The sequence below is a fragment of the Bubalus bubalis genome, chromosome 5, assembly GCF_019923935.1.
Source record: "Bubalus bubalis isolate 160015118507 breed Murrah chromosome 5, NDDB_SH_1, whole genome shotgun sequence".
Classification (NCBI taxonomy): domain Eukaryota; kingdom Metazoa; phylum Chordata; class Mammalia; order Artiodactyla; family Bovidae; genus Bubalus; species Bubalus bubalis.
Window position 1 is genome coordinate 117,982,724 of NC_059161.1, and position 23,299 is coordinate 118,006,022.

A 23,299-nucleotide genomic window follows, 5' to 3' on the forward strand; every position below is an offset into this window, starting at 1 on the left:
TGAGCAAACTCCGGGAGATGGTGAAGGACAGGGGAGCCTGACGTGCTGTAGTCCATGGGGTCGCAAAGAGTCAGACACGACTTAATGCCTGAACAACAACAACAAGCTGAGTTGGAAGACTTCATCGCCAGAGGGCTGCCAGTCATTGACATCTACCCATTTGTCAGAGGAGGGAACTGAGGTGCAAAGTGGGGAGTGAGGCACCCAGGGTCATGGTCAGGGGTGAGAAGTTTGCTCTGCAGGCTGTGCCCTGGGTCCCTTCCACACATCACCCAGAGGGCCCACATGCGTCCTCAGTTCCCTCACCTCGATGTGGATATGTCAGGGGAGCGCTATGGGCTGACGTGGTCTGAGGTGAACACAACTGACCCTGGCCTCTAAGATGTCAGCCTTGTGAGGTGAGGAGCTGGCTTCCTGCAGCCACTTTGCCTCCACCATCTCAATGACTCCTCAATTCCTAGCCTTTTTTCTAGCTTAGTATTTTAGGTTTTTTTTTTTTTTTTAATTTATTTCAGCACAATTTTAGACTTCCTGCGAAGCTGCAAAAATAATACAAAGATTTTCCTTGTGCTCTTTACTCAGACTCCCTAACTGGTTAATACTTTTTATAATTTTCTCTATTTTTCTACCACATTTTTTTCTTAAACCACTTGAGAGCAAGTTGTAGACATAATGGCCCTTTCTCTTAAATATGTCAACACGTCCTAAAAAAAAAGCGTTCTTTTATGTAACCACCGTATGTGTATCAAAATCAGGTGATTAACATCACTACAAAAATAATCTACAGAACTTTCTCAGATTTTTCCAAAACAATTTGCCTTAGAGGCAAAAGAAAATTCTATGGAACGTATTGTGTTTCACTCTCCTGATTTTCTGGAGCATGTGCTCAAATTTTCTTTCTCTTTCATGGTATTGATCATTTTGAGGAGTGCAGGCTAGTTTTTCTATAAAATGTTCCTCGTCAGGGCTTGTCTGAAGGTCCCTCATGATTAGTTGTTCTTATTTTGCCAGGAGTGTCACAAAAGTGAAGCTGAGTCCTTCTCGGACATAGTATCAGCTCATCCCGTTACCAGTGGTCTCACTCGGGTTGCTTGGATTAAGGTGTCGTCTGCTAGGTAAAGTCACTCATCTCCTTTGTAATGAATATGTCTCTTATGGGCAGAGTCTCTGAGAATGTATAAATATTTTGGTTCTCTTCAAATCTTTATCCACTCATAGTAATATTATGGTTGATTCCAGTCTGAATCAGTTATTATCATGATAGTGTCTTGATGGTGATATTGTAAAGCCTTCATTCTTTTACAGGTACAATTGCTGACATGGCTTTCTCTGCTGGCTCAGTGGGTGGGAGCCAGTTGGCTCAGTGTCTGGAAGGCTGGTGCTGACGGGGCCATGTGTGAGAGCCCTCAGACTGAGCCTTTGATGGCCACCATCCTGCTTACCTCCTTGTGGTGCCCGATGGGCTCCTCTTTGCTCCCTGGCCACCCTCCCTTCACCTTTACAGCTTCCTGCCATTCATTTGTGGAGCTCCTATTATGAGTGGGCACTGTTTTCGGCCACAGAGGAAGTGGGACAAAGCTCCAGACTTTAAGGAGCTTATATTCTAGTGGAGAAAATAGACAAATAAACACGTTAAAAAATTAGTATTGGGACTTCCCTGGAAGTCCAGTGGTTAAGACTTCACTTTCCAATGCAGGGAGTGCAGGTTCGATTCCTGATCAGGGAACTAAGATCCCACATGCCTTGAGGTGAACTCCCCCAAAACATTTAAAAAATAGTATCATTTCAGAGAGGAATATGTGCTATAAAAGAAGTAGAACCAAGGAAGGCAGATAGAGAGACTGGAATGGAGATATAGGACAGGCCTCTGAGAGCCTGTGAGCAGAGATCTGACTGATGAAATGAGCCGGCCTTGCTGAGATCAGGGAGTAGGACGTTCCAGGCAGAGGGCATGGCAGGTGCAAAGGCCCTGAGGCAGAAGTGAGTTTGATACATTGGAGGAGATTACAGAGGGAGGGGGAGCCGGAGATGGAAAGGTTGGCAATGTCAAGGAAAACATCAGTATGGACTTGGAATTAATCCAGAGGAAATCAGAGAGTTTTAAGTGTACAAGGATGTGATATGATTCACCCTTGTGCTTACTCACTCAGTCCTGTTTGACCCTTTTTGACCCTTTGAACTGTAGGCAGCCAGGCTCCTCTGTCCATGGGATTTTTCAGGCAAGAATACTGGAGTGGGTTGCCATTTGCTTCTTCATGAGACCTTTTTGACCCAGGGACTGAACCAATATCTCTTGTGTCTCTTGCATTATAGGTGGATTCTTTACCTGCTGAGCCATCAGGAAAGTCCTTATGTATATACAGTTATTTAACAAATATTTTTTATAATCAACTTTGTATGTAGATCTAAGCAAGTTTATTTAAACCTTGAAAGTCTGCAGGTTTCCTATATCTCAAACCAATGTTACTTCAATAAGTTGATTATACCCATATAAACAGATGAGTCCCTCATCATTCACTAGCCTGCTATCCAAACCTAAGTCAGCTCTCCCTGTGTTAAAAAATCTTAGACATTAAAAGTAGAGAAGCATGACAATAAGACTTGCAATCCCCAGGACTGAAGAACTGGAAAAGGAATCATTTGCTTACTATGGGATTCAATACAATTTAATCTTGAATCTGAAGGTCATCTGGTTAGGAAATACTGCATAGCTGGTGGAAGGACCAGCTGGGTAGAGGTGGTGGGGACAGCGGGAGCTGTGTTCTGAAGCACTGTCTGCTTGGCAGCCTCAAATCAGGGGCCATTGGAGGCAACAGAACCTAATCCCCTCTGGCTGACCTCAGCTTGCCCAACTCACCCATTTTCACCTTGGAGACCCTGAGGCCCAAAATGGGACAGGGACTCACCCAAGGTCATAATAATGGCTAGTCTCTATTCTACCATCTCTCCTTGTCACTCCTGCCCAGTTCCAGCTGAGAATTCAGACACGATGTAAGCATTAGTCATCCTTATTGTAAAAATGTTATAACAGCCACATTAAAAGAGATCTCACCCAGCACCCTCACACAACACGGTCTTTCGTTCTCAAAGAGGGACTGTGTGAGGCTCCGGGGCGTGGTGGGTGTATAGTCTCATCAGTATGGAGGTGGGTACGCTGAGGGGCACTGTGTTGATTCCAATGAAGGTTTATCAGAATGGCTGTGAGAATGTGAAGCCTGGGGTCTCAGAGACCAGCATTTTCTCTCAAGCTCCACCACCTCCTCTGTGACCTTGGGCAAGTTTCTGAACCTCTCTGAGGGAAAATGAGTATGACCGGAATGTCAGCTCTCTTGCTCTCTGAAGTGAAGTATTAGCATGTATTATATAATGTCTCAGCAGGGGCCTGAGCAGCCCCTGTAACCAAGTACATTAACATTTCTGCGGCAAAATATATGATTTTTCACACCGTACAGAATAAATAAAGACCATGAAACAACCCTGCTCATTTCAGGTCAGGAAGGCCACTCACAGAGTTATGAAAAACCCAGTGGTATCTGAGGGCTTCAGAACTGCAGTAAAGGATTGTGTAAGCGCAGTGCCAAGTAGTTAAGGAGAGTCAGGCCCCATGACAATCATTTTCTCTTTCAATCTCCCAGCATCGCCAGGAGGTGGCTGTTAATGTCACCACTTTCGTGGACAAAGGTCGCGGAGGATACTAGAGGTTAAGGAAGAGTGGCTATGTGTACACGTAAAACTGATTCACTTTGCTGTATGCCTGAAACTAACACCACATTTTAAGTCAATACTGTAGGCCAATAAAATTTCTTTTTAAGAAAAAGACAAGAAATCCAGATCCTAGTATTAAGAAGAAGAGATGAGATTCGACTTCAAAGCCTGTGAGTGTGTGCTAAGTTGCTTCAGCTGTGTCCGACTCTTTGTGACTCCATGGACTGCAGCCCGCCAGGCTCCTCTGTCCATGGAATTCTCCAGGCAAGCATACTGGAGTGGACTGCTGTGTCCTCCTTCAGGGGATCTTCCCAACCCAGGGAGTGAGCCTGTGTCTCTTACTTCTACCTGCATTGGCAGGTGGGTTCTTTACCACCAGCGCCACCTGGGAAGCCCACCTGCTTCCAACTCTGCCATGCTGATTGCAGAGATGGCTTCTTGACTTCTCTGCTCCCCGGGACTCTGGAGTTTAGAAACAGAGTCGCCAGCCAGCGGAGTGGATTGGGAGGGTGGGATGCAGCTGGGAATAGGTTGGGAGGTCAGTTGGCTGAGCCAGACACTTATACCAAAGCAGTGGGTGTTGGTTGCTAGAGCCTAGGATGCCCACCTTAAACCTCTGCAAAACTTCCCAAGGGTCCAGCATACTTTGGCCCTGACTAGACATTCAGCTGGCTCTCTGCTTGCCCCAGTTTAAAGGCTTCTTTATTTTATCTTTTAAATTAATTTGTTTATTTCTGGCATCACTGAGTCTTCATTGCTGAACACAGGCTTTCTCTAGTTGTGGTGAGCAGGGGATACTCTCTAGTTGTGGTGCGTGGGCTTCTCATTGCAGTGGTTTGTCTTGTTGCAGAGCACGAGCTCTAGGGTGTGTGAGCTTCAGTAGTTGCCGCTCGAGGGCTTTAGAGTGCCAGCTCGGTAGTTGTGGCTCACGGGTTATTTGCCCAGTGGTATGTGGAATCTTCCTGGACCAGAGGTTGTACCCATGTCCCCTGCATTGGCAGGAGGATTCTTAACCAGTGGACCACTCAGGGAAGTCCTGAAGGCCTCTTTTGACACCATGGGGAGAGACACTGGCCAGAGATCTTACCCATCACTGGGATTCAGGGGCTGAGAAAGCAACAATGTCTTCTCAGCATTTAAGTCAGGGCTCAAGCACTTTTGTGAGGAAGAATGGGGGAAGCCTTGTGGTGCCAGGCTACTGGTGAGGAGAACGGGTGACATGGAGAGTGAAAGTTCACTGCCCCACGTGCTCTTGCCTCCAAGCCCGCTCACCCTCTGGAAAGATACATGTTAGATCCCCCAGGTTGTTTGGCAAAGACTTGGATATCTCCTGCTCTCCATCACATTCTCATCCTTGAGAACTCCTACTCATCCTCTAAGACCCCTCTCAACTGACCCTGTCAAAGTTATGGCCTCTCATCTCTATTCTTTGCAAAGCACTTTGTTCTGATGCCTGGATTAGCACTTCTGCTTGATCATAATCAACTATGAGTATACCTCTGTCCCCCACCATGGTGAAGGGCTGGTACAGAGCCTGGCTGAAAGGGAGGGAGGATTGCAGGGAGAAGAGAAGGAGTCATGAAAAGAGGAAAGGAAGGAAGGGAGGAAGGGCACCTTCTTGACTAAGGTTTGGGATAAGCAAGAATGTGAAAGGAGTTTGAGCCACCTTGGAAGCTTCCTAGACAACAAGACTTATGAAGGGGAGTGTGGGGTGATGCTACGGCCCCACAGCCCAGACGTGGGCTTGAATTTAGAGAAACCAGAAGCTGAATTCCGGCTCTACCTCTTAGTGACTGTGACCTTGAGCAAGTCAGTTTGAGCTCTCATCTGGAAAACTGAGACTTCAGTGGGTCCAACGGAAAGTAATTAGAGAGCATGTGCCGTATGTAAAAGCAGGTAAACACACATGCTACCACCACCCAGGGAACCCAAATTTATTTCCTGGACTTGAACTCATGGGTCTGGTTGTCCATGTGGCCATTGACCGCTGCTGGCCTTCGGCTGCTAAATGGCAGAAGATGGCCTTGGAGATTCAGGCTGAACATTCCCCCATGTCTTCTCAGCTTCCCCTCTGACCTGGATTTGGGTCTGGATTTGTTTAGAGAGTGGAGGTGGATGATGGTGGGAGGGGTGGGGCCCCTTGGGGCTGATGGGCACATGCTGAGCCAGGGTTGGTCCCCATTCTGTTCCAAGCCCGAAATACCTCCTGCTGAGAAGGACTGTGTTGCCTTCCTAGGAAGGGTGCCAGTGACTTCCAACAGCTTCTAGATATTGACATTAAGGGTGCCCTTCTCTTAAGGGGGCTTTAGACCATCTCAGGAAGGTGTCAGCATCACTCCCTGAGAGTTGGGGGGATTTTCGCCTCTTGCCCACACACAAGCTTCATTCACCCAGAAACTGCTGCTCCAGCAGCTCTCGGCAACTTTGACCCAGAGTCACTCCTGTGAGCCGGTGGGTGGGGACGGGCCCCCTGGAAAATCCTGCATGACCCAGCAGAGTTTCAGCTTCTACTGAAACCCAACCCTGCCCTTTGCACAGAGGGCTGGGCTCTGGGGATTTTATTCTTGCATTTCACATACCTGAGTTTCTAGCTAAACATGGCAGGCCCTATCCTGCCTCTGGGCCTTTGCACGTGCTGTGCTCACCTACCCAGAATGCCCCTCTCCTCCTCTCACTTGCGGACACTGCCTGGCACAGTGGGAAGGGTGACTGGAGAACAAACTTGGATTTCTATTCTGGCTCTGTCACCACCAAGCTCTGCGACTTTGGGTTAGTAATAGTTCCTCTGAGCCACTTTGTCAGTAAATGGGTCTCATAATAGCACCTCCTCACAGGGTTTTCATGTGGGTTCTGCATGACAACATATATAAAGCTGTTGTTTCAGTAAATATGCCCCAATGAAATGTCCCTTGACCATCAAGGCCTGGCTCAAAAGTCACCTCTCCTGCAGTAACTTCCTGAGCAGGCAGTCTAGGAAACCCTCTGTCTGGGTTCCAATCCTGCTTTGCCTCTTATGAGCCCTGGTTCTGGGAAGTTCCTCCACCTCTCTTGGACCCTAAATTTCCCCATTTGTAAAGTAGGAATAATGGTACTTATCTGTGAGCATCGTGATGAAAACAAAAGAATTTAAAAAACATCCGAGTAAGCACACAAGACTCATTGGCAGGGGCAGTGATATGATTCAAGCAATTCACAAAGCTTTTTTCACATGTGTTGTCATTTTTTTAAAAGTGTTGCTTTCGTTTTCATCATTACATGACATACAATGTAAAATTACAGAATTTAGCAACGTCGGAAATACAAAGGAAAAAACCTACCTGTAATAAAAACTGTTGTTATTACCCCGTTATACAGCCTTCTAGAAATGGCAACCTACTCCAGTATTCTTGCTTAGAGAATCCCATGGACAGAGGAGCCTGGCGGGCTACAGTCCACAGGGTCACAAGAGTCGGACCTGACTTGGTGACTAAACCACCACCACTAGACATTTATTTAGAAATATTGCAAACACGCAGAAGTGCACTGAGAGTGTTTGCACAACCCCTAGACATTCCTACCACCCAGACCGAAGAAATGCTGACATTCTTGCCATGTTTTCTCAGATCTATTTTAATAATGAAGAAAACCACAGGGATGCAGATGAAATATTTTCTTATCCCTCCCTCCCCAGAACACTCATGCTCCATAGTGTGGTGTGTCCCTTCTCTTCCATGTTTTATATTTTTATTACACAAAAATGTATCAATACCCAATAGATAGTACGTCCACCATATTTTCTATACACGGTATCATATTGGACATATTGTTCTACAACTTACTTCTCTTGCTCAGAATACATTTCGAAGATCTAGCCAGGTAGGTAGATATAGATCTAGTTCACTTTTTTTAATGAAGTAATTCGTTCTATAAATATAGCACAGTTTCTTTAATGATTTCTTGCTCGTGAGCTGTTAGATTACTTCTAATTTTCTCTGATTACAAGCAGTGCTGTGGTAAAAATCCCTGTGCATGTCTGCGTGTGAACATGTCAGTGAATATTTTTCTAAGCTATAAATAGAAAGGTATCGTTTTGGAGTCAAGACATCAGCATCTTCAATTCTATGAGGTCTCATTGGCCATTTTTTTCTATGCATGATAGTTGTAAGAATGTGATCATTCTGTGTATTTTTTGCTTAATTTTTAAAAAATATTTTTTTATTTAATTAATTTATTTTTTGACTGTGGTGGGTTTTTGTTGCTGCATTCAGGCTTTCTTTAGTTGTGGTGAGCGGGGGCTGCTCTTCATTGTGGTACATAGGCTTCTCACTGCGATGGTTTCTCTTGTTTTGAAGCCAAGTCTCTTGGTGCATGGGCCTCAGTGGTTGTGGCTCACAGGCTTAGTTGCTCTGCGGCATGTGGGATCTTCCCAAACCAGGGATCGAACCAGTGTCCCTTGCATTGCAAGACAGATTCTTAACCACTGGACTACCAGGGAAGCCCTCACCCTTTGTATTTTATTTATATTCGGCTTTTACCACTTATTGCACACAGGCACACACACATCTATCACACACATACATTGTGCTTATTGATTCTGCAGGGTCTTCTTGGTTACTTACTGGGGCCAAGGTACTGGAGTTTTATGTGATCTTGTTTCAGTCCTGTGAGGTTTTTATTACCTGTGAGGTGAGGGAGGAAAGCTGGGCATATGAAGAGATTCGCCCAAGGTTTTCACAGTAAGGAAGAAGCTGGTTTTCAAACCCGAGTTTCTTCAGTTCCAATCCAGTGCTATTTCTGCTGCCAAAAACCTGGTAGATGGTTCTACCCAAACCAGATTCTAGGACCCCATCCAAGACCAACTGAATTGGGATGTCCGCCTGTTGCCATGGTCTGAATTCTTAGGGGGGAATCAAGAAGACGCAGTTAGTAAAAGGCCAGTGTCTCTGGCCTGCTGGGCTTACTTGGAGTCATATCCTTCCTGTTATGCCTTGGGATTTTTTTTTTTTTTTTTTCACAATCCTCTATGCTCTCTGGTGTCCCATCTTACCATCTGGTAGATGCAGGGAAGGTATCGTCTGGCATGGGAGCCTGAGCAAGCCTTGTGGCCAAGACCAGAGAGCCTTTGCTTTTAAAGGAACTCGTTACCATGGAAACTGCAGTCCCCATCTCATCTCTAGGAATGCTGGATGACATGTTTGTAGAGGTGGGGAAGGGAATAGTGAGTTGTGAGTGTGAGGCAGCTCTGCTAAACTTCCTAAGAAAGGTGGGGAGGCAGGAAGAAAGAAGGATATTTGGGGGGAACTGGAATTGTCCCTTTGCAGAGAAAACTGAGGCACCCTCAGATCCATCTTTATGCCTGGGATGAGCATAAAGATAGTCAATGGCCAGCTGCTCTTCCATATCCATTCAGGACTGAACAGGAGAAAGTGGATCAAAGCTTCAGAGTGGGGGATGTAATGGCAGCTGTACCAGTCCTAAACATGTTACATATGCCATCCATGCACTCCTCAAAGCAATCCGATGTGGTCCATGTATTATGCCCAGCGCCAGGTTAAAACCCATCTAACCGAGCCCAGAGACTTTCCCAAGGTTGCACAGCTGGTGATTGACAGGGATGGGTTCAGATCGCTATTCTGTCTGTTCCCGAGGTCCCCACTCTAAATCATGAAAAAAGAACTTCCTGTTTGTTTCTTGTTTGGGTTATTACAGATAAGCTTACTATGAACATATACGTAAAACTCTTTATATGAACATGTGGTTTCATAAAATGAATGACTATCTATTTGCATTCCCAGTGACACTATAGGAGCATTCCAGTTCCCCTGTATTCCTCACCAGTACTTGGTTGGTACAATCAGTATTTTGAATATTGCCTGTTTTAAAAGTGTGGAGACGTGGCTCACCAGCACCTGATTGCGTTTCCTTAATGATTCATGGGGCTTTCCAGGTAGCTCAGCTGGTAAAGAATCTGCCTGCAATGCAGGAGACCCTGGTTCAATTCCTGGGTTGGGAAGTTCCCCTGAAGAAGGGATAGACTATGCATTGCAGTATTCTTGGGCTTCCTTGGTGGCTCAGAGAGTAAAGAATCTGCCTGCAATGTGGGAGACCTGCCTTCAGTCCCTGGGTTGGGAAGATCCCCTGGAGGAGGTCATGACAACCCACTCCAGTATTCTGGCCTGTAGAATCCCTGTGAACAGAGGAACCTGGAGGGCTACAGCCCATGGGGTCACAAAGAGTCAGACACGACTGAGCGCCTGAGCACAGTACAGCACAATGATTCATGATGTTGAATGTTTTTGTGTTCATTTTTGTGTTCACATCGAATATGTGTATGTCTGATAAAATGTCTGTTCTTATATTAGTAACTGCTCCACTAGTAACTTGCTACTAGTAACTGTGTTGCTACAAGACAATAAATGTGTTGGAACCTGAAAAAAGAATTTCCGGAGAGTGCTGACTGTGAAGCAGATGCATCGGTGCTAGGGAGGCTGTGGATTCTGCCACTCCCGGGATCATCCCATTCACTCTTTCCTCCCTAATACCTGCCCCAGGCCCTGCACGAGGTCTGAGTTTGGCACATGTTAATGGAATTGAATGCAGACCAGCAATAGACTCATTTCTCAGCTTTCAGGATAATGTCACTTACACGCCCTCACTTTCTTGAGCATGAAAAGAGGAGTTCCAGGAACTGAACATACCCCAGAGCCAGTGGTGTTGCTTGATCTAATCTTTGAGCTTCCTCTCAATGCAGATTGTGAGTTGTTGTCCTTCACCTCCCCTGGGTTTGGTGATGGAAAGTGGGGGAATTCAGTCTGGCGTAAAGGGAGGATGTCAGGCAGATGAGCATCCTGGGTTGTACAATATGGTGACAAAAGACAGTTAAAAAGGTTGATTTCTTTGACCCGGGTGACTGAACACCTTCGGGTCTGGGACCCTTGAAACCTTTGCCATTACCTTGCTCTGTCAATCATGTGCTGTCTTAGCTTGGGCTGCTACAGCAAAATACCACAGACTGGGCGGTTTAAATGTTTGTGGCTTAAACAACAAACATTTGTTTCGCACAGTTCTGGAGGCTAAGAAGTCCAAGATCAAGGTGCCAGCAGCTTCAGTATCTGGTAAGGTCCTCTTCCTGGTTTGCAGACGGCCGCCTTCTTGCTATACTCTCACAGGATAAAGAGATCTTAGGTCTCTTGCTTTTTTTTCCCCATCATGAGGGCCCCACACTCTTAACCTCATCTCACCCAAGTTATCTCTCAAAGCCCCACTTCCTCATACCATCACAGTGGAGATTAGGGCTTCAACATATTAATTTTTGCTACTGCGAAGTCACTTCAGTCGTGTCCGACTCTGTGCGACCCCATAGATGGCAGCCCACCAGGCTCCCCCATCCCTGGGATTCTCCAGGCAAGAACACTGGAGTGGGTTGCCATTACCTTCTCCAATGCATGAAAGTGAAAAGTGAAAGTGAAGTCGCTCAGTCATGTCCGACCCTCAGCGACCCCATGGACTGCAGCCTTCCAGGCTCCTCTATCCATGGGATTTTCCAGGCAGGAGTACTGGAGTGGGGTGCCATTGCCAATTTTTTGACACAATTTGAAGACACAAATATTCAATCCATAGCCTGTGCCTTGAGTTTTCCTTGTGTCCCTAGGCCCTTCCTAGGTATAGTGAGAGAGAATGAGATGGAACAAACAAAAATCTTGTAAAATAAGTTAAATACATTTAAGACACCAAGTTGCTGACTTTGTCTTTTTCCAGGGGGTTGGGGGGAGGGGATTTCAGCCCAATCTTGTTGGGTTTAGAAAGGCCCCAGTGGGTGCCACCTGGCCTGTTCACTGTAGTCATGGATGTTGGTCACCTCTGGAAGCCATGAGCCATACTGTCCAACTGAGCCCCCAGGACAGCCTCGGTCTCTGTGATAAACTCAGCCTAACCTCTCCAAGTCCCTTCAAAGATGGGGCACAGCTCTTCCCTCTGAATCAACTCATGCATTACTTGTGTGAACCAGCTATGCTTCTTTCTAATTTTAATGGAATTATAGCCTCTCTGGGGTTTCTTTCCAGTTGTTTTAACAATTGCCTTCCATCGAGTTTAGGGTACACATGTACACACTGCTAGTGGGGAAGGAGAGGGTAGGACAAATTGAGAAAGTAGCGTTGATATATATACACTATCATGTGTAAAATCAAGAACTAGCAGGAAGCTGCTGCATAACACAGGGAGCCCAGCCCTGCACTCTGTGATGGCCTAGAGGTGTGGAATGGAGGGGGAGGGAGGCTCAAGAGAGAGGGGATATATATATATACGACTATGAGTAATTCTTGTTGATTACTGTAGTCATGCAGAGACCATCACAACATTGTAAAGAAATTCTCCTCCAATAAAAAAAAAGAAAGGAAAAAGAAAAAAAGAAGAAGCCCAAATGCTTAGATGCAAGAGGAGGCAGTTGGCCAGAGAACAGGAGAAAGAGTGTTCCAACCTGAGGAAGCTGCAAATGCAGAGACTGGAAAGCAGAAGGAGGGGGAGAGACAGAGACGGAGAGAGAAATGAATGACTTCTAAAAGCAGAAACGTGTTCAGTATGTTCGGGGCATAGAAGCGGATGATGAGATGATTAAAGAAACCCCCAAAGGGACATGAAGATGCTCATGGGCCATGAGGACACTTAGGTCTCATTCTGTGGGCCTTGGAATTTAAGAAGGAATGTTAGGAGAATCAGTCTGGGGATAGTATGGAGAATTGATACGGGTGGGAAGCATGATGGCTGGGGACCACTAAGAGACTGCTGTAAGCCAACCAGATGGGAGCTGAGGGTGACCTGCTTCAGGTAATGGTGTTTGAGAAATGATAATATCTGATGTTGGAGCAGGTACAGGAAACAAGCATTCTCAAATCCTGCTGCTGAGATAGCTGATGCAACTTTCTGGAAAGCAATTAAGGAATATGTAACAAAGCTTAAAAAACGGGTATTACCTTTGATTCAATAATTCCCTTTCTAGGACTTATTCTACATAAATAATTAAGAATGTGCAATTCATATCAATATTAATTATAAAAGGAAAATGTTGAAAACAAATGTCCAACACTAGATATCAAAACATATGTACACAAATAACATTTTAGACATTAAAACCATATTTTAAGAGAAAAATTAAAACAGATAACCAACAAGGGCCTACTGTGTAGCACTGGGAACTCTACTCAATATTCTAATAACATAAATGGGAAAAGGATTTGAAAAAGAATAGATACATATATGTGTGTGCATGCATGCTACAGTTGTGCCAACACTTTGCGACCCCCATGGACTGTAGCCCGCAAGGCTCCTCTGCCCATGGGATTCTCTAGGCAAGAATACTGGATTGGATTGCCATGCTTTCCTCCAGGGGATCTTCCCCACCCAGGGACTGAACCTGCATCTCTTATGTCTCCTGCATCGGTAGGCGGGTTGTTTACCACTTGCTACCTGGGAAGCCCTACGAGGAAAGTCCCTAAAATAAAGATTATAAAAGAAAACAAAGCATTTTAGAGGTTTACTGTTCCACTAAGGATCATTGTTGTTGTCAGTCACTAAGTCATGTCCAACTCTGTGACCCCATGGATTGCAACATGTCAGGCTTCCTTGTACTTCACTATCTCCTTGAGTTTGCTCAAACTCATGTCCATTGAGTCAGCGATGCCATCCAACCATCTCATCCTCTGTTGCCGCCTTCCCCTCTTGCCCTCAGTCTTTCCCAGCATCAGGGTCTTTTCCAACGAGTTGGCTCTTTGCATCAGGTGGCCAAAGTATTGGCCCTTCACTTCAGCATTAGTCTTTCCAGTGAGTATTCAGGGCTGATTGATTTCCTTTAGGATTGACTAGTTTGATCTTCTTGAAGTCCAAGGGACTCTCAAGAGTCTTGCCAGCACTACAATTCGAAAGCGTCAATTCTTAGGCGCTCAGCCTTCTTTATGGTCCAACTCTCACATCCGTACAGGACTACTGGAAAAACCACAGCTTTGACTATACAGATCTTTGTCGGCAAAGTGATATGTCTGCTTTTTAATAGGCTGTCTAGGTTTGTCATGGCTTTTCTTGCTGCTGCTAAGTCGCTTCAGTCATGTCTGACTCTGTGCGACCCCAGAGATGGCAGCCCACCAGGCTCCCCTGTCCCTGGGATTCTCCAGGCAAGAACACTGGAGTGAGTTGCCATTTCCTTCTCCAATGCATGAAAGTGAAAAGTGAAAGTGAAGTCGCTCAGTCGTGTCCGACTCTTAGCGACTCCATGGACTGCAGCCTACCAGGCTCCTCTATCCATGTGATTTTCCAGGCAGGAGTACTGGAGTGGGGTACCATTGCCTTCTCCGATGGCTTTTCTTAGCTATTAGTAAATAAGACTAGTATTAAACTTAAAAAACAAAGAACAAACATAATTGCTCTCCATCAACAACCTCAAAGGACTTTTCTAACAACAACAAAAAAACCATTCACTGGAATTCCATACTCTTGGGCTCAGGCTCCTCCCCCTAAATTCCCTGGGGGTATTAGTCATTGATTGGCTCTTCCTTTCCAACCAGTTCTCCTGTGGCCTCAGAAGTGAGGCAAGGGAGTTCAGGTGGCTCTGAAGCCAGGCTGTGTGGAGAACAAGTGGAGAAGAGGTGGGGATGCTTTTGGCTGGGCTGCCAGACCTCATCTTGTCATTGTTGTGGGGCCAGGGGACAAAAGCCATCCCAGAGGCTCCTGCCCTGGGAAAGGACAGTTTCCTCCCTTCTGTGCATCTTTACAGTCAGGGCCCTTTTAGGACTTGGTCCCTGAGGCTTGACTGGGTGCTGAGTTGTATCACCTTTGTTTGTTGTTTAGTTGCTCAGTCGTCTCTAACTCTTTTGTAACGCTATGGACCATAGCCTGCCAGGCTCCTCTGTTCATGGGATTTTCAAGGCAAGAATACTGGAGTGGGTTGCCGTTTCCTTCTCCAAAAGGGTGGTACTCCACCACTGGGAGTCGAAACCGGACTGCCTAGGTCAAAACCAGGAATCCTAACCACTAGACATGTGGGAGACAACGGGATATATCACCTTTGGGGATGGGCTATCTGAGTTCAGGGCTGGCTGAGCATGGTAGAGTTGGGAGGAGTTTGGAAGCCCACCCGAGTGTTCAGAGATCTCTGTGCCTTACCCTCGGCATGGTTACTGAACCAGAAAGCAGGATGCTGGATTCCGGTCCAGTGGAGTAGACTAGTTAAGAGTGTGAGTTCTTGAAACAGTCAGCCTGGTTTCGAATCCTTGTTCAGTCACTCAGTTGCTGTCGTGTCTGATTCTATAGGTTAGAATCCTAGCTTTGCTATTTTCTAGCTATGTCAACTCGGGCAAATCACTCCTAAATTTTTTCCTCCTTGGTTTCCCTACTTTGTGGACTCTCTATGAGAATTCAATCAGTTAATTCATCTAAAGTATTTTTAAAAGGACTGGTGTATGAAAGTAGTGAATAAATGTCAACTGTATCACTGAGCTGTGCCTGGAGATTGTAGGGGGTACTCGGCATGTCTTGGGGCCTCCACTTTCCCCATCAGAGCAATGGGAAGAACCACACAATCCTTCCCTTATTCCCTATCCTTTGAACTTGAGATCCCTGAGATACGCAATGACTCTCCTCAGCGTAGGTTGGAAGTAGAACACTAGGTGCCCATCTGGTTGTCTCCCAAATGTCTGTCTGCAAACTGGGAATGGCAGTCCAGGGCCCACCCAGTGACTCTCAGGGCCAGGGGTCAGTTGGACGTTTCTGGACCGCTCTCTGAACCAGCACTGCCCTCTGTGAATATCTGGTCCCCCAGCTCCAGCCTGGGAGGCAAGCCATCCTGGGGTCAACTAGTCTTCATCACCTTTCTCAGGAAACAAAAGTGGGTCTGCATGAACATGATTGATGGTGATGTCCAGGCCATCAGGCCCACGCTGCTCCCAAAGCTTGTGGGCTCTGCAGCCCCAGGGGCCTGGTCCTAGTCCTGGAGAGGAGTACACTCTACCCTTTCCCCAGGGGCCTGGTCCTAGTCCTGGAGAGGAGTACACTCTGCCCTTTCCCCAGCAGTGCCCCGGAGCAACAGCTGGGGAGAATGCTGCACTGGGGTCTGTGGGCCTTGGGGTACACATGGGATGCTTAGAATCTCATAGGACTTATGGCAATGAAACTGCTCACAAAGTACAGACTTGTCTGTTGGCTGGGGTCACAGAGGAAAAGTCCAGGGTGTGATGAGAGGCTAGAACAGAGAGTTGAATTTGGGTTCTGGAAGACCTTCAGAAGCTTAAAGCCAAGGGCAGGGCAGGCACTGGGCGGGAGAGAGAACTGTGTATCCTGCTCGTTGTTGTTCAGTCACTCAGTCGTGTCCGACTCTCTGTGACCCCATGGACTACAGCACGCCAGGCTTCCCTGTCTTTCAGCATCTCCCGGAGCTTGCTCAAATTCATGTCCATTGAGTTGGTGATGCCATCTAACCATCTCGTTTTCTGTCGTCCCCTTCTCCTCCTGCCTTTGATCTTTCCCTGATTAAGTTGATCACTTAACCTAGCAACATGTCCTTAAAAACTCTTGGTTACTTTTTCTTGCAAATATTTTTTACATGTTGTGATTTCCTAACCAATCTCCCCTTTCTTTCTAGACAAATGAGTGGTCTCTGGTTGGGTTTTGTTGTTTTTGTTGTTGTTATTATATTTACTATTAGAAACTACATAGCCTCAGTCTTTTTACTTAATAGGACAGCAGCTCAAGGTGCTCCAAGGCACTGAGCTCCCTGGCTGCATCATCTCCCTCAATCCTCACACAAGCCTGCCGTGTGAGTGCTTGTTGCTCCTGTTTTACAGAAGGGCTGCTGAGGCTCGGTGAGGTCAATGATTTGCCTGAGTCACATAGTTACAAATGGGCTCAGCCGGAAAAAAATAATTGAGAACTTTCCAATTTCCGACTCGTGGATGCTTACTACTATGTAGTACTGTATCCCTGATCGTTTCTTTAGGAAAGGTTCCCAGAAGTGGAATTACTGGATCAGAAGGGCCTGGTTTGTTTTTTATTTTTAAGGCTGTTGACACTTGTGCTCACAAACACTATACACTGATATTAAAGAAAGATATGCTTTCAGCAAATATCACCTTCCATGTTCCCCACACTGGTTCTTCTTCTTCTTTTTTTTTTTTTAAATTTATTTATTTGGCCGCACCAGGTTGTAGCATGTGAGACCTAGCTCCCTGACCAGGGATCAAACCTGGCCTCCCTGCACTGGGAATCTTAGTCACTGAATCACCAGGAAAGTCCTCGTATATGTTTTGTAGCCCCTCTCCACCATTCTTTAGCTTCTGCACAGCATCTCTCCATCCATCATCCACTCAGTGAGCATCTACCATGCACCTACCTGTTCCTTGAGACATCGATGGCGCCGGGGCTGCAGGTTCCCTCAGCTAAGGTAGCTGGTGTTTATCTCACTCCCCTACGTGGGTGTGCCGGGTGTGGCCAGGCCTGAGTTCCCCCAGCCCCTACAGGGACCTGAAACTCTCCCCGCAGGCCTTGTTCTGACACTGGGCTGGCCAGCTGGGGCATCGGCTGGGAAAACACCCCCCTTTCCCTCAGTGTCTGTACCTCCTCCCTCCCTGTGTCTCTCATTTCCCAGAAGCCAAGGGGAAATCCCACAGGCCTGGGTGACCCAGGAAGGGGAGGAGTGGCCCATTTTCTTGGGCTTTGGGAAAGGTGGCTCTGCAGTGCATTCATTTTCCCCATCCTCTGTCTCCTTCACTTCATCCTTCCCTGGCATCTTCCTCTTGCCACCCCAGGTAACGTCCTGCCCCACTCTGCTTGGGACCAGCCTAAAAAAGCTGCCACCTTCCTGGGCCGGGGGTTGCTCTCTCAGCTTCTTTCTTCTAACCCTCCCCTCCTTTCCTTATCCTTCTTGGTCCATAAGTTTCCAGAATGTGGGCTCAACTCAAGACCATTTTCTGGGTATACACGAGAATTTGAGGCTTCCCTGGTGGCTCAGAGAGTAAAGAATCTGCCTGCAATGCAGGAGACCTGGGTTTGATCCTTGGGTTGGGAAGATCCCCTGGAGAAGGGAATGGCAACCCACTCCAATATTCTTGCCTTGAGAATCCCCATGGACAGAGAGCCTGATGGGCTATGGTCTATGAGGTCACAAAGAGCTGGACATGACTGAGCAATTAACACACACACACAGAAGAGTTTCAGGTGGTAAATGAACTGAGCATTAAATAACACTGAGCTACTTAGCAAGAAAAGTTTTCAATTATTTTATTTTCAGTGCTCTGTCGTTCTTGCTGATCTCCTCAAAGAGTCTCTAATTGATGATTGTGTGTCTTTCAACATTTATAATGTGGCTTTATTTTTATTTATGGGGGAGAATATAGGACTTTATTCATTTTTATTTTTTGGCCACACTGTGCAGCATGTGGGATCTTAGTTCCCTGCCCAGCGATCAAACTCATACACTCTGCATTGGAAGCATGGAGCATTAACCACTGGACCACCAGGGAAGTCCCTAATGTGGCTTTATTTTCAGTGTATTTATTTTTACAATTCTTTTCTGTTTTAGGCAAGCAATACAAAATACCCATTTATATTGCTATATTTTCTAATTTTTCTGCATACCTACCTCTGTACCTAATCTCATATAGATGGAGTCTATATAAAATCATATACAATCATCTATATACATGATTTTTTGAAGTGTAGCCTTTTTTCTCTTTCTTTCATCACTTGTTTCTTTTTTCTCTCCCTCCTCTCTTCCCCACTGGCAGGACCAGCAGCATAATTTGCAGGGCTAAGTGCAATATGAAAATGCAGTACCTTATGCTTCAAAATTGTTAAGAATGTTGACAAGGAGACGACAGAGCATTAGACCAAGTCCAAGACTTTTCTAAGTGCAGGGCCCTCTGATGCACAGGCCACCTGGCTTGTGGGATCTTAGTTCCCCCAGCAGGGATTGAACTCATGCCCTTGGCACCAGAAGCGCTGAGTCCTAACCACTGCACCACCAGGGAATTTCCACTCACCTTTCTAATTTACCTGTTTTCATAACCTGGTCTATGTTCTTCCATATGTTCCTCCATGTTCACATAATCATACCAATTTCCATGGAAATCCCTCCAAATGGTATAAGTCTATTTCATTCTTTACAAAGCCTGCATAAGATGTGATGATGTACATGGACCATCTTTATTCTGCAATTTTCCCAACACATGGGCATTCACTTTTTCCAATTGTTTGCTGTTCAAAAAACTGTAATGAATATTTTTACATTCAGGCATCTTTGCATTGTAAAGTGAATTCTTAAGACAGGGTAAAGTTTCCTTTTCAAATGAATTTATTGCAGCAAAAATGTGAATCAAATTTATGGAAAAATGTGAAACATAGGCAGAAATGAGTTATGGGAAGTGCGGATCCTGCACTGGGCTCTCTGTGAACTGAGGCCCGGATGGAAGGAGGCTGAGAGGTAATGTCTGCTTTTGTTTCTGCAGCACAGAAGTCCAAACACAAAAGTCAGCCTCACCTGTTGGGATAAGGGACAGGAAAATGCCTGTGACACAGAAAACAAATCGAGTATCACTGGTATTAATGAACTGCCTTGGCAACAGTTGTCCTTGGAGTTGACACCCCCTGCTCACTGTTTCACTCAGTTAATCAACAAACACTGTGTTGGGCACCCTGGGGGATGTGGGGCTGACCCAGACTTTGGCCCTGCCCTCCAGGGTTTTCTGATCTAGTTCAAAACATGTGTGCCTTTATGTATGAGAAATATTTTCTCAGACCTACAGAGAGGTGTACAGAAGTGAGCTAGAGCCCCCCTAATACACACATATAGTTACAGCCTCATACACCCTCATATATACGTGCAAAGACATACACATCAGGGTACACATACTGCCACAACCACATACACACATACACACACCACAGTCACACACTCAAGCACTGCAGCCAGCATTCCAGTTCCCCCATCCCCTCCCTCTTTCCCCAGCACACACAGAAATAACAATTACACTGGAGTTCTGGGACCATTGCTGTGGGAACTGAGATTCTGCAATTCTAACTTGAGGGTATCTGAATTCTTGCTCCGACTATGATATTAGCAGCAGAGTCTGTGCTCTGAATTCTGAGTCATTTCACCCTCAGGAGGTCAGGCTGGGCAGCCAACCAGGGAGTTGGTGAGAACAGGCAATTAAAGGTCTGATTATTTTCTGTCTGAGTGATGGAGTAGCCTAGGCGGATGCTTGTAGGGGAGCTGTGTCTGCAGGTACGCGCATGCGTGTGTGTGTGTGCGCGCATGCACAGGCGTGTATGCTCATCCAGGAGTGAGTCCATGGAATACTCTCAGATGAGGCTGAGACTGTGTAGTAGTCATGCCTGAATCTTCAGCTCTTGTATCATTCAGGCCAGGCTGGGCTAGGCTGTGATAATAAATACATCTCAAAACTCTTCATTTAGTTGTTGCTGAGTCGCTTAACACTAAAAAGCCTCACTTCTTACACAAAATTCAAGATGGGTCAACATCCCCCTCCATCCTGTGGTTGAATCTGGAATCCAGGATCTCTAATTCGGCCACAACAGAGCAGAAAGAGATGGAGGAGGCTCATTGACTCTTACCTACCTTGGCCTGGCAGTGGGCACACATCTTTCTGCCTAGACATCAAGGGCTCCAAACTAAGGACAGGAGAATCTGGAACCTCAGAGGAGTTCCTTAGTAAGCTCACAGTCCCAACCATATCCCCCCTTTACGCTTCTGCAAACCAGAATATCCATGCCCAGCATGGAGCCCATTCCTCAGAGCCAGTTCAAATCCTGGCTCTGCCACTTGCTAGCTGGGTGGCTTCAGGCCATGTATCAGCCAGCATCCCAACGGGAAACAGGTGGCACCTTCAAAATAGGAGTTTGAAGGGCTCTTATTTGGAAAGAATAATGTGATAACCAGGTGCTTGGAGCAGCTGAGCTGTCACCACCCTTAGCCAGAGGAGACAAGACCACAGAGCAGTCAATGAGATCCAGAAGGAGAAAGTCAAGCAGAGGTGAGCCCCTGGAGATAAGCAATGACCTTCAGATGAAGGATCAGGCTACCCAAGGGATCGCACGAGAAGGAAGTCAGGAGCATAACTCCACGACTCCACTCCTCCCCTCCCTCGTCTCTCTGTGGGAGCTTACCACTGGCTGAGCCCAACAGAAGCCTAAGGGCCCTACAAGATGCTGATGTAGTCCAAACAGGTCAGCCTCTCAGGGCAAAGTGGACAGAGGCTCTGGAAGAATAAACGGACACAGTCTGGCACAGACAACTGATTTCTATTTTCTGGGCTTCCCTTCTCTAATTTCTAAAAAGTGGATGCTAATACCTACCTCACTGTGTTATTGAAGGAAAATGAAATACTGTATTTACATACAGACCTGGCATATAATCGGCCCTCTGCAAATGTTAGTTTCTCAGTGTCTGAAGGTACTTCGTAGTCCAACGGCTTCCAGTCCAGGATGTGCCAACTACCCTAAAGTCTGGTGTGAATTTCTCAAACAAATTTTCCAAACCAAAAGTGTTTTTCCTAATAATAACTCCCATTTTCGAGCTACTTACATTTGTGAAGTATTTTACTGGTATTGTCTCCTTTTAGCCTTATAATACTTTCTTAAATGTTATTGTAAACAAGTTGGGACTCTGGCCAAGAGCAGTGAGTTACCCCTCTGTGCTCACTCAGCCAGTGAGTGGGTCTGGCCCCAAAGCCACACTTATTCTTTCTGCTCTCCTCTGATTTCTGAGCACGTGTGCACAATAATAGATGAAGTGGGGGATGCTGAGAATTTCCGTGCCCTGAAGGAGGTAAATGCACCCAAGGTTGAGGGCCCTGTCTTAGCAGAGGCCCCATGTAGACACTGCAGGCTCCAGTGAGTGCCCCCTACCCTTCACCTGTGTGCCCTCCTCAGGCCGGAGTTCACTCACCCACCACAGCTGTTGCTGGTTAATTTCAGGTCACCCATCTCCGACTCCATCTGACCAGCCCAGCACCACCCGTGCAGAGAGCCAGACCTTGGAGCCAGGTGAGGAAAGATCTTACTGGGCTCACAGGCAGCTTTTTGAGACCAAGCAGGTGGTCTGCTGGTGTGATGGAAAAGGGAAATGGGTTTTTATGGTACCAGGGAGGTTCCCTAACTTCAGACAACACTTCTCCTTCCTGACCCAATGCCTAAAGTTCCACTACTAGATTCACTTTGAGATCTTAGTGCTACCATCTTTGAGAGGCTATTGATCAAAAATCATGCACATGTGGGCAAAGTATTCAGTGAGCATTTAAAGAGGATTTGTTGAGAACAAGCTAAAGGACTCTTGGTAGGGGTGGTGGGGTTCCATCAGATGGGGCCTTGTTTAACTCAACAGATGTTTAAGGATCCACTCTGTGCAAAGTTTTGTTCAACCCTGGGCAGAAGCAGGAGGCAGGTTCTGGGGAAGAGGAACCGCCATCCACCGAAATGGCCCATCTTTAACCCCATCATTAACCCCAAGTCCATCCTTCAAGGTTCTGGGGTCATGATCCCATCCTCCTTGGTAGTACCCTCAAAATAGTGGAGGAGACTGGGAGTGGAAATATGGCCCCCATAGTACTGGGAGGAGGTGGGGGTGGGGAAGGGGAGGAGGGATGGGGGTGTCTCTGAGCCCACAACCACCTTTCACACAAGGTGACTCTGGAGGCAGAGGCAAGAGAGAAGAGTTTGCGGGACTGGACACCCCAGCGTTAACTCATCTTAACCTCTAATCACCTTCGGCCCTACCCTCTCCTGATTGTAAGGAGGATCAAAGGGTCAGGGGAGGAGCCAGCCCAGCCCCCATTTTGCAGACAGGAAGGCTGAGGCCCAGAGCGAGTAGGGGACCGTCCAAGGTTAAGCAGCAGATCCGTGGTGAAGCCCTTGGCCGCTGTCCGCGCCCCTCCACCCCCTTCCATCCCTGGGGTCAGCAGCATCAGCATCTGCCGAGGCTCAGCTGATGTCTGGCGCTTCCAGGGGAGCGACTCCAGGTCCGTCTGGTGAATGGGAGCACCCGCTGCGACGGGACAGTGGAGGTCTGGTTCCGGGAGTCGTGGCAGCCCGTGTGCCGGGCGCTCTGGGAGCTCGATGCCTCCCACGCCCTGTGCAGCTCGCTGGACTGTGGCCGGGCTCACCCGCTGGAACTGCCGGTCCTGCAGACCCCGGAGCCGCCGCCCTGGGCAGCCGCGGGGAACGCCAGCTGGGCCCCGAACACCACAGGGGTCCTGGCCCCTGCCGTCCAGTGCAGCGGCCCCGAATGGCTGAGCTGCAAGGTGGTGGAGCGCGACTGCCACAGCGACGAGTGGCCTGCCCAGGTCAACTGTACAGGTACGAGCGGACCAACCCGCACCGGCCGCCAGGCCCCCTGCCCGTCCCACCTCCCAAGCCTTCGGCCCCTGCCCCTCCCTCCTGTCCTCAGTTCTAGCCCCTGGGCCCAAGCATCGCCCTCTGAACTGAAACCCCACCCACCAGCGACGCAAATACAACTATACAACTGGTTCCAACACCGGAGGCGCCAGCAGCGCCCCTAGCCCCTAGTACATAAACACGCCAGGTTCCCAGCATCTCAGCTCTTCCGCTCCCCAGGCTT

The 23,299-nt window shown here is 47.1% G+C and overlaps 1 protein-coding gene across 10 annotated transcripts in view; it reads left to right on the forward strand.

Annotated features, from left to right (window-relative positions):
• Positions 1-23,299, forward strand: part of CD6 (CD6 molecule) — a 45,586-nt gene that overhangs the window by 10,386 nt on the left and 11,901 nt on the right. For all 10 annotated transcript variants that reach the window (XM_025286444.3, XM_025286443.3, XM_006061710.4 and 7 more), the window contains exons 2-3: positions 21,661-21,729; positions 22,687-23,037. In XM_025286444.3, coding sequence (XP_025142229.1) covers positions 21,661-21,729; positions 22,687-23,037 — 420 coding nt within the window. The remainder of the gene's footprint in view (positions 1-21,660; positions 21,730-22,686; positions 23,038-23,299) is intronic.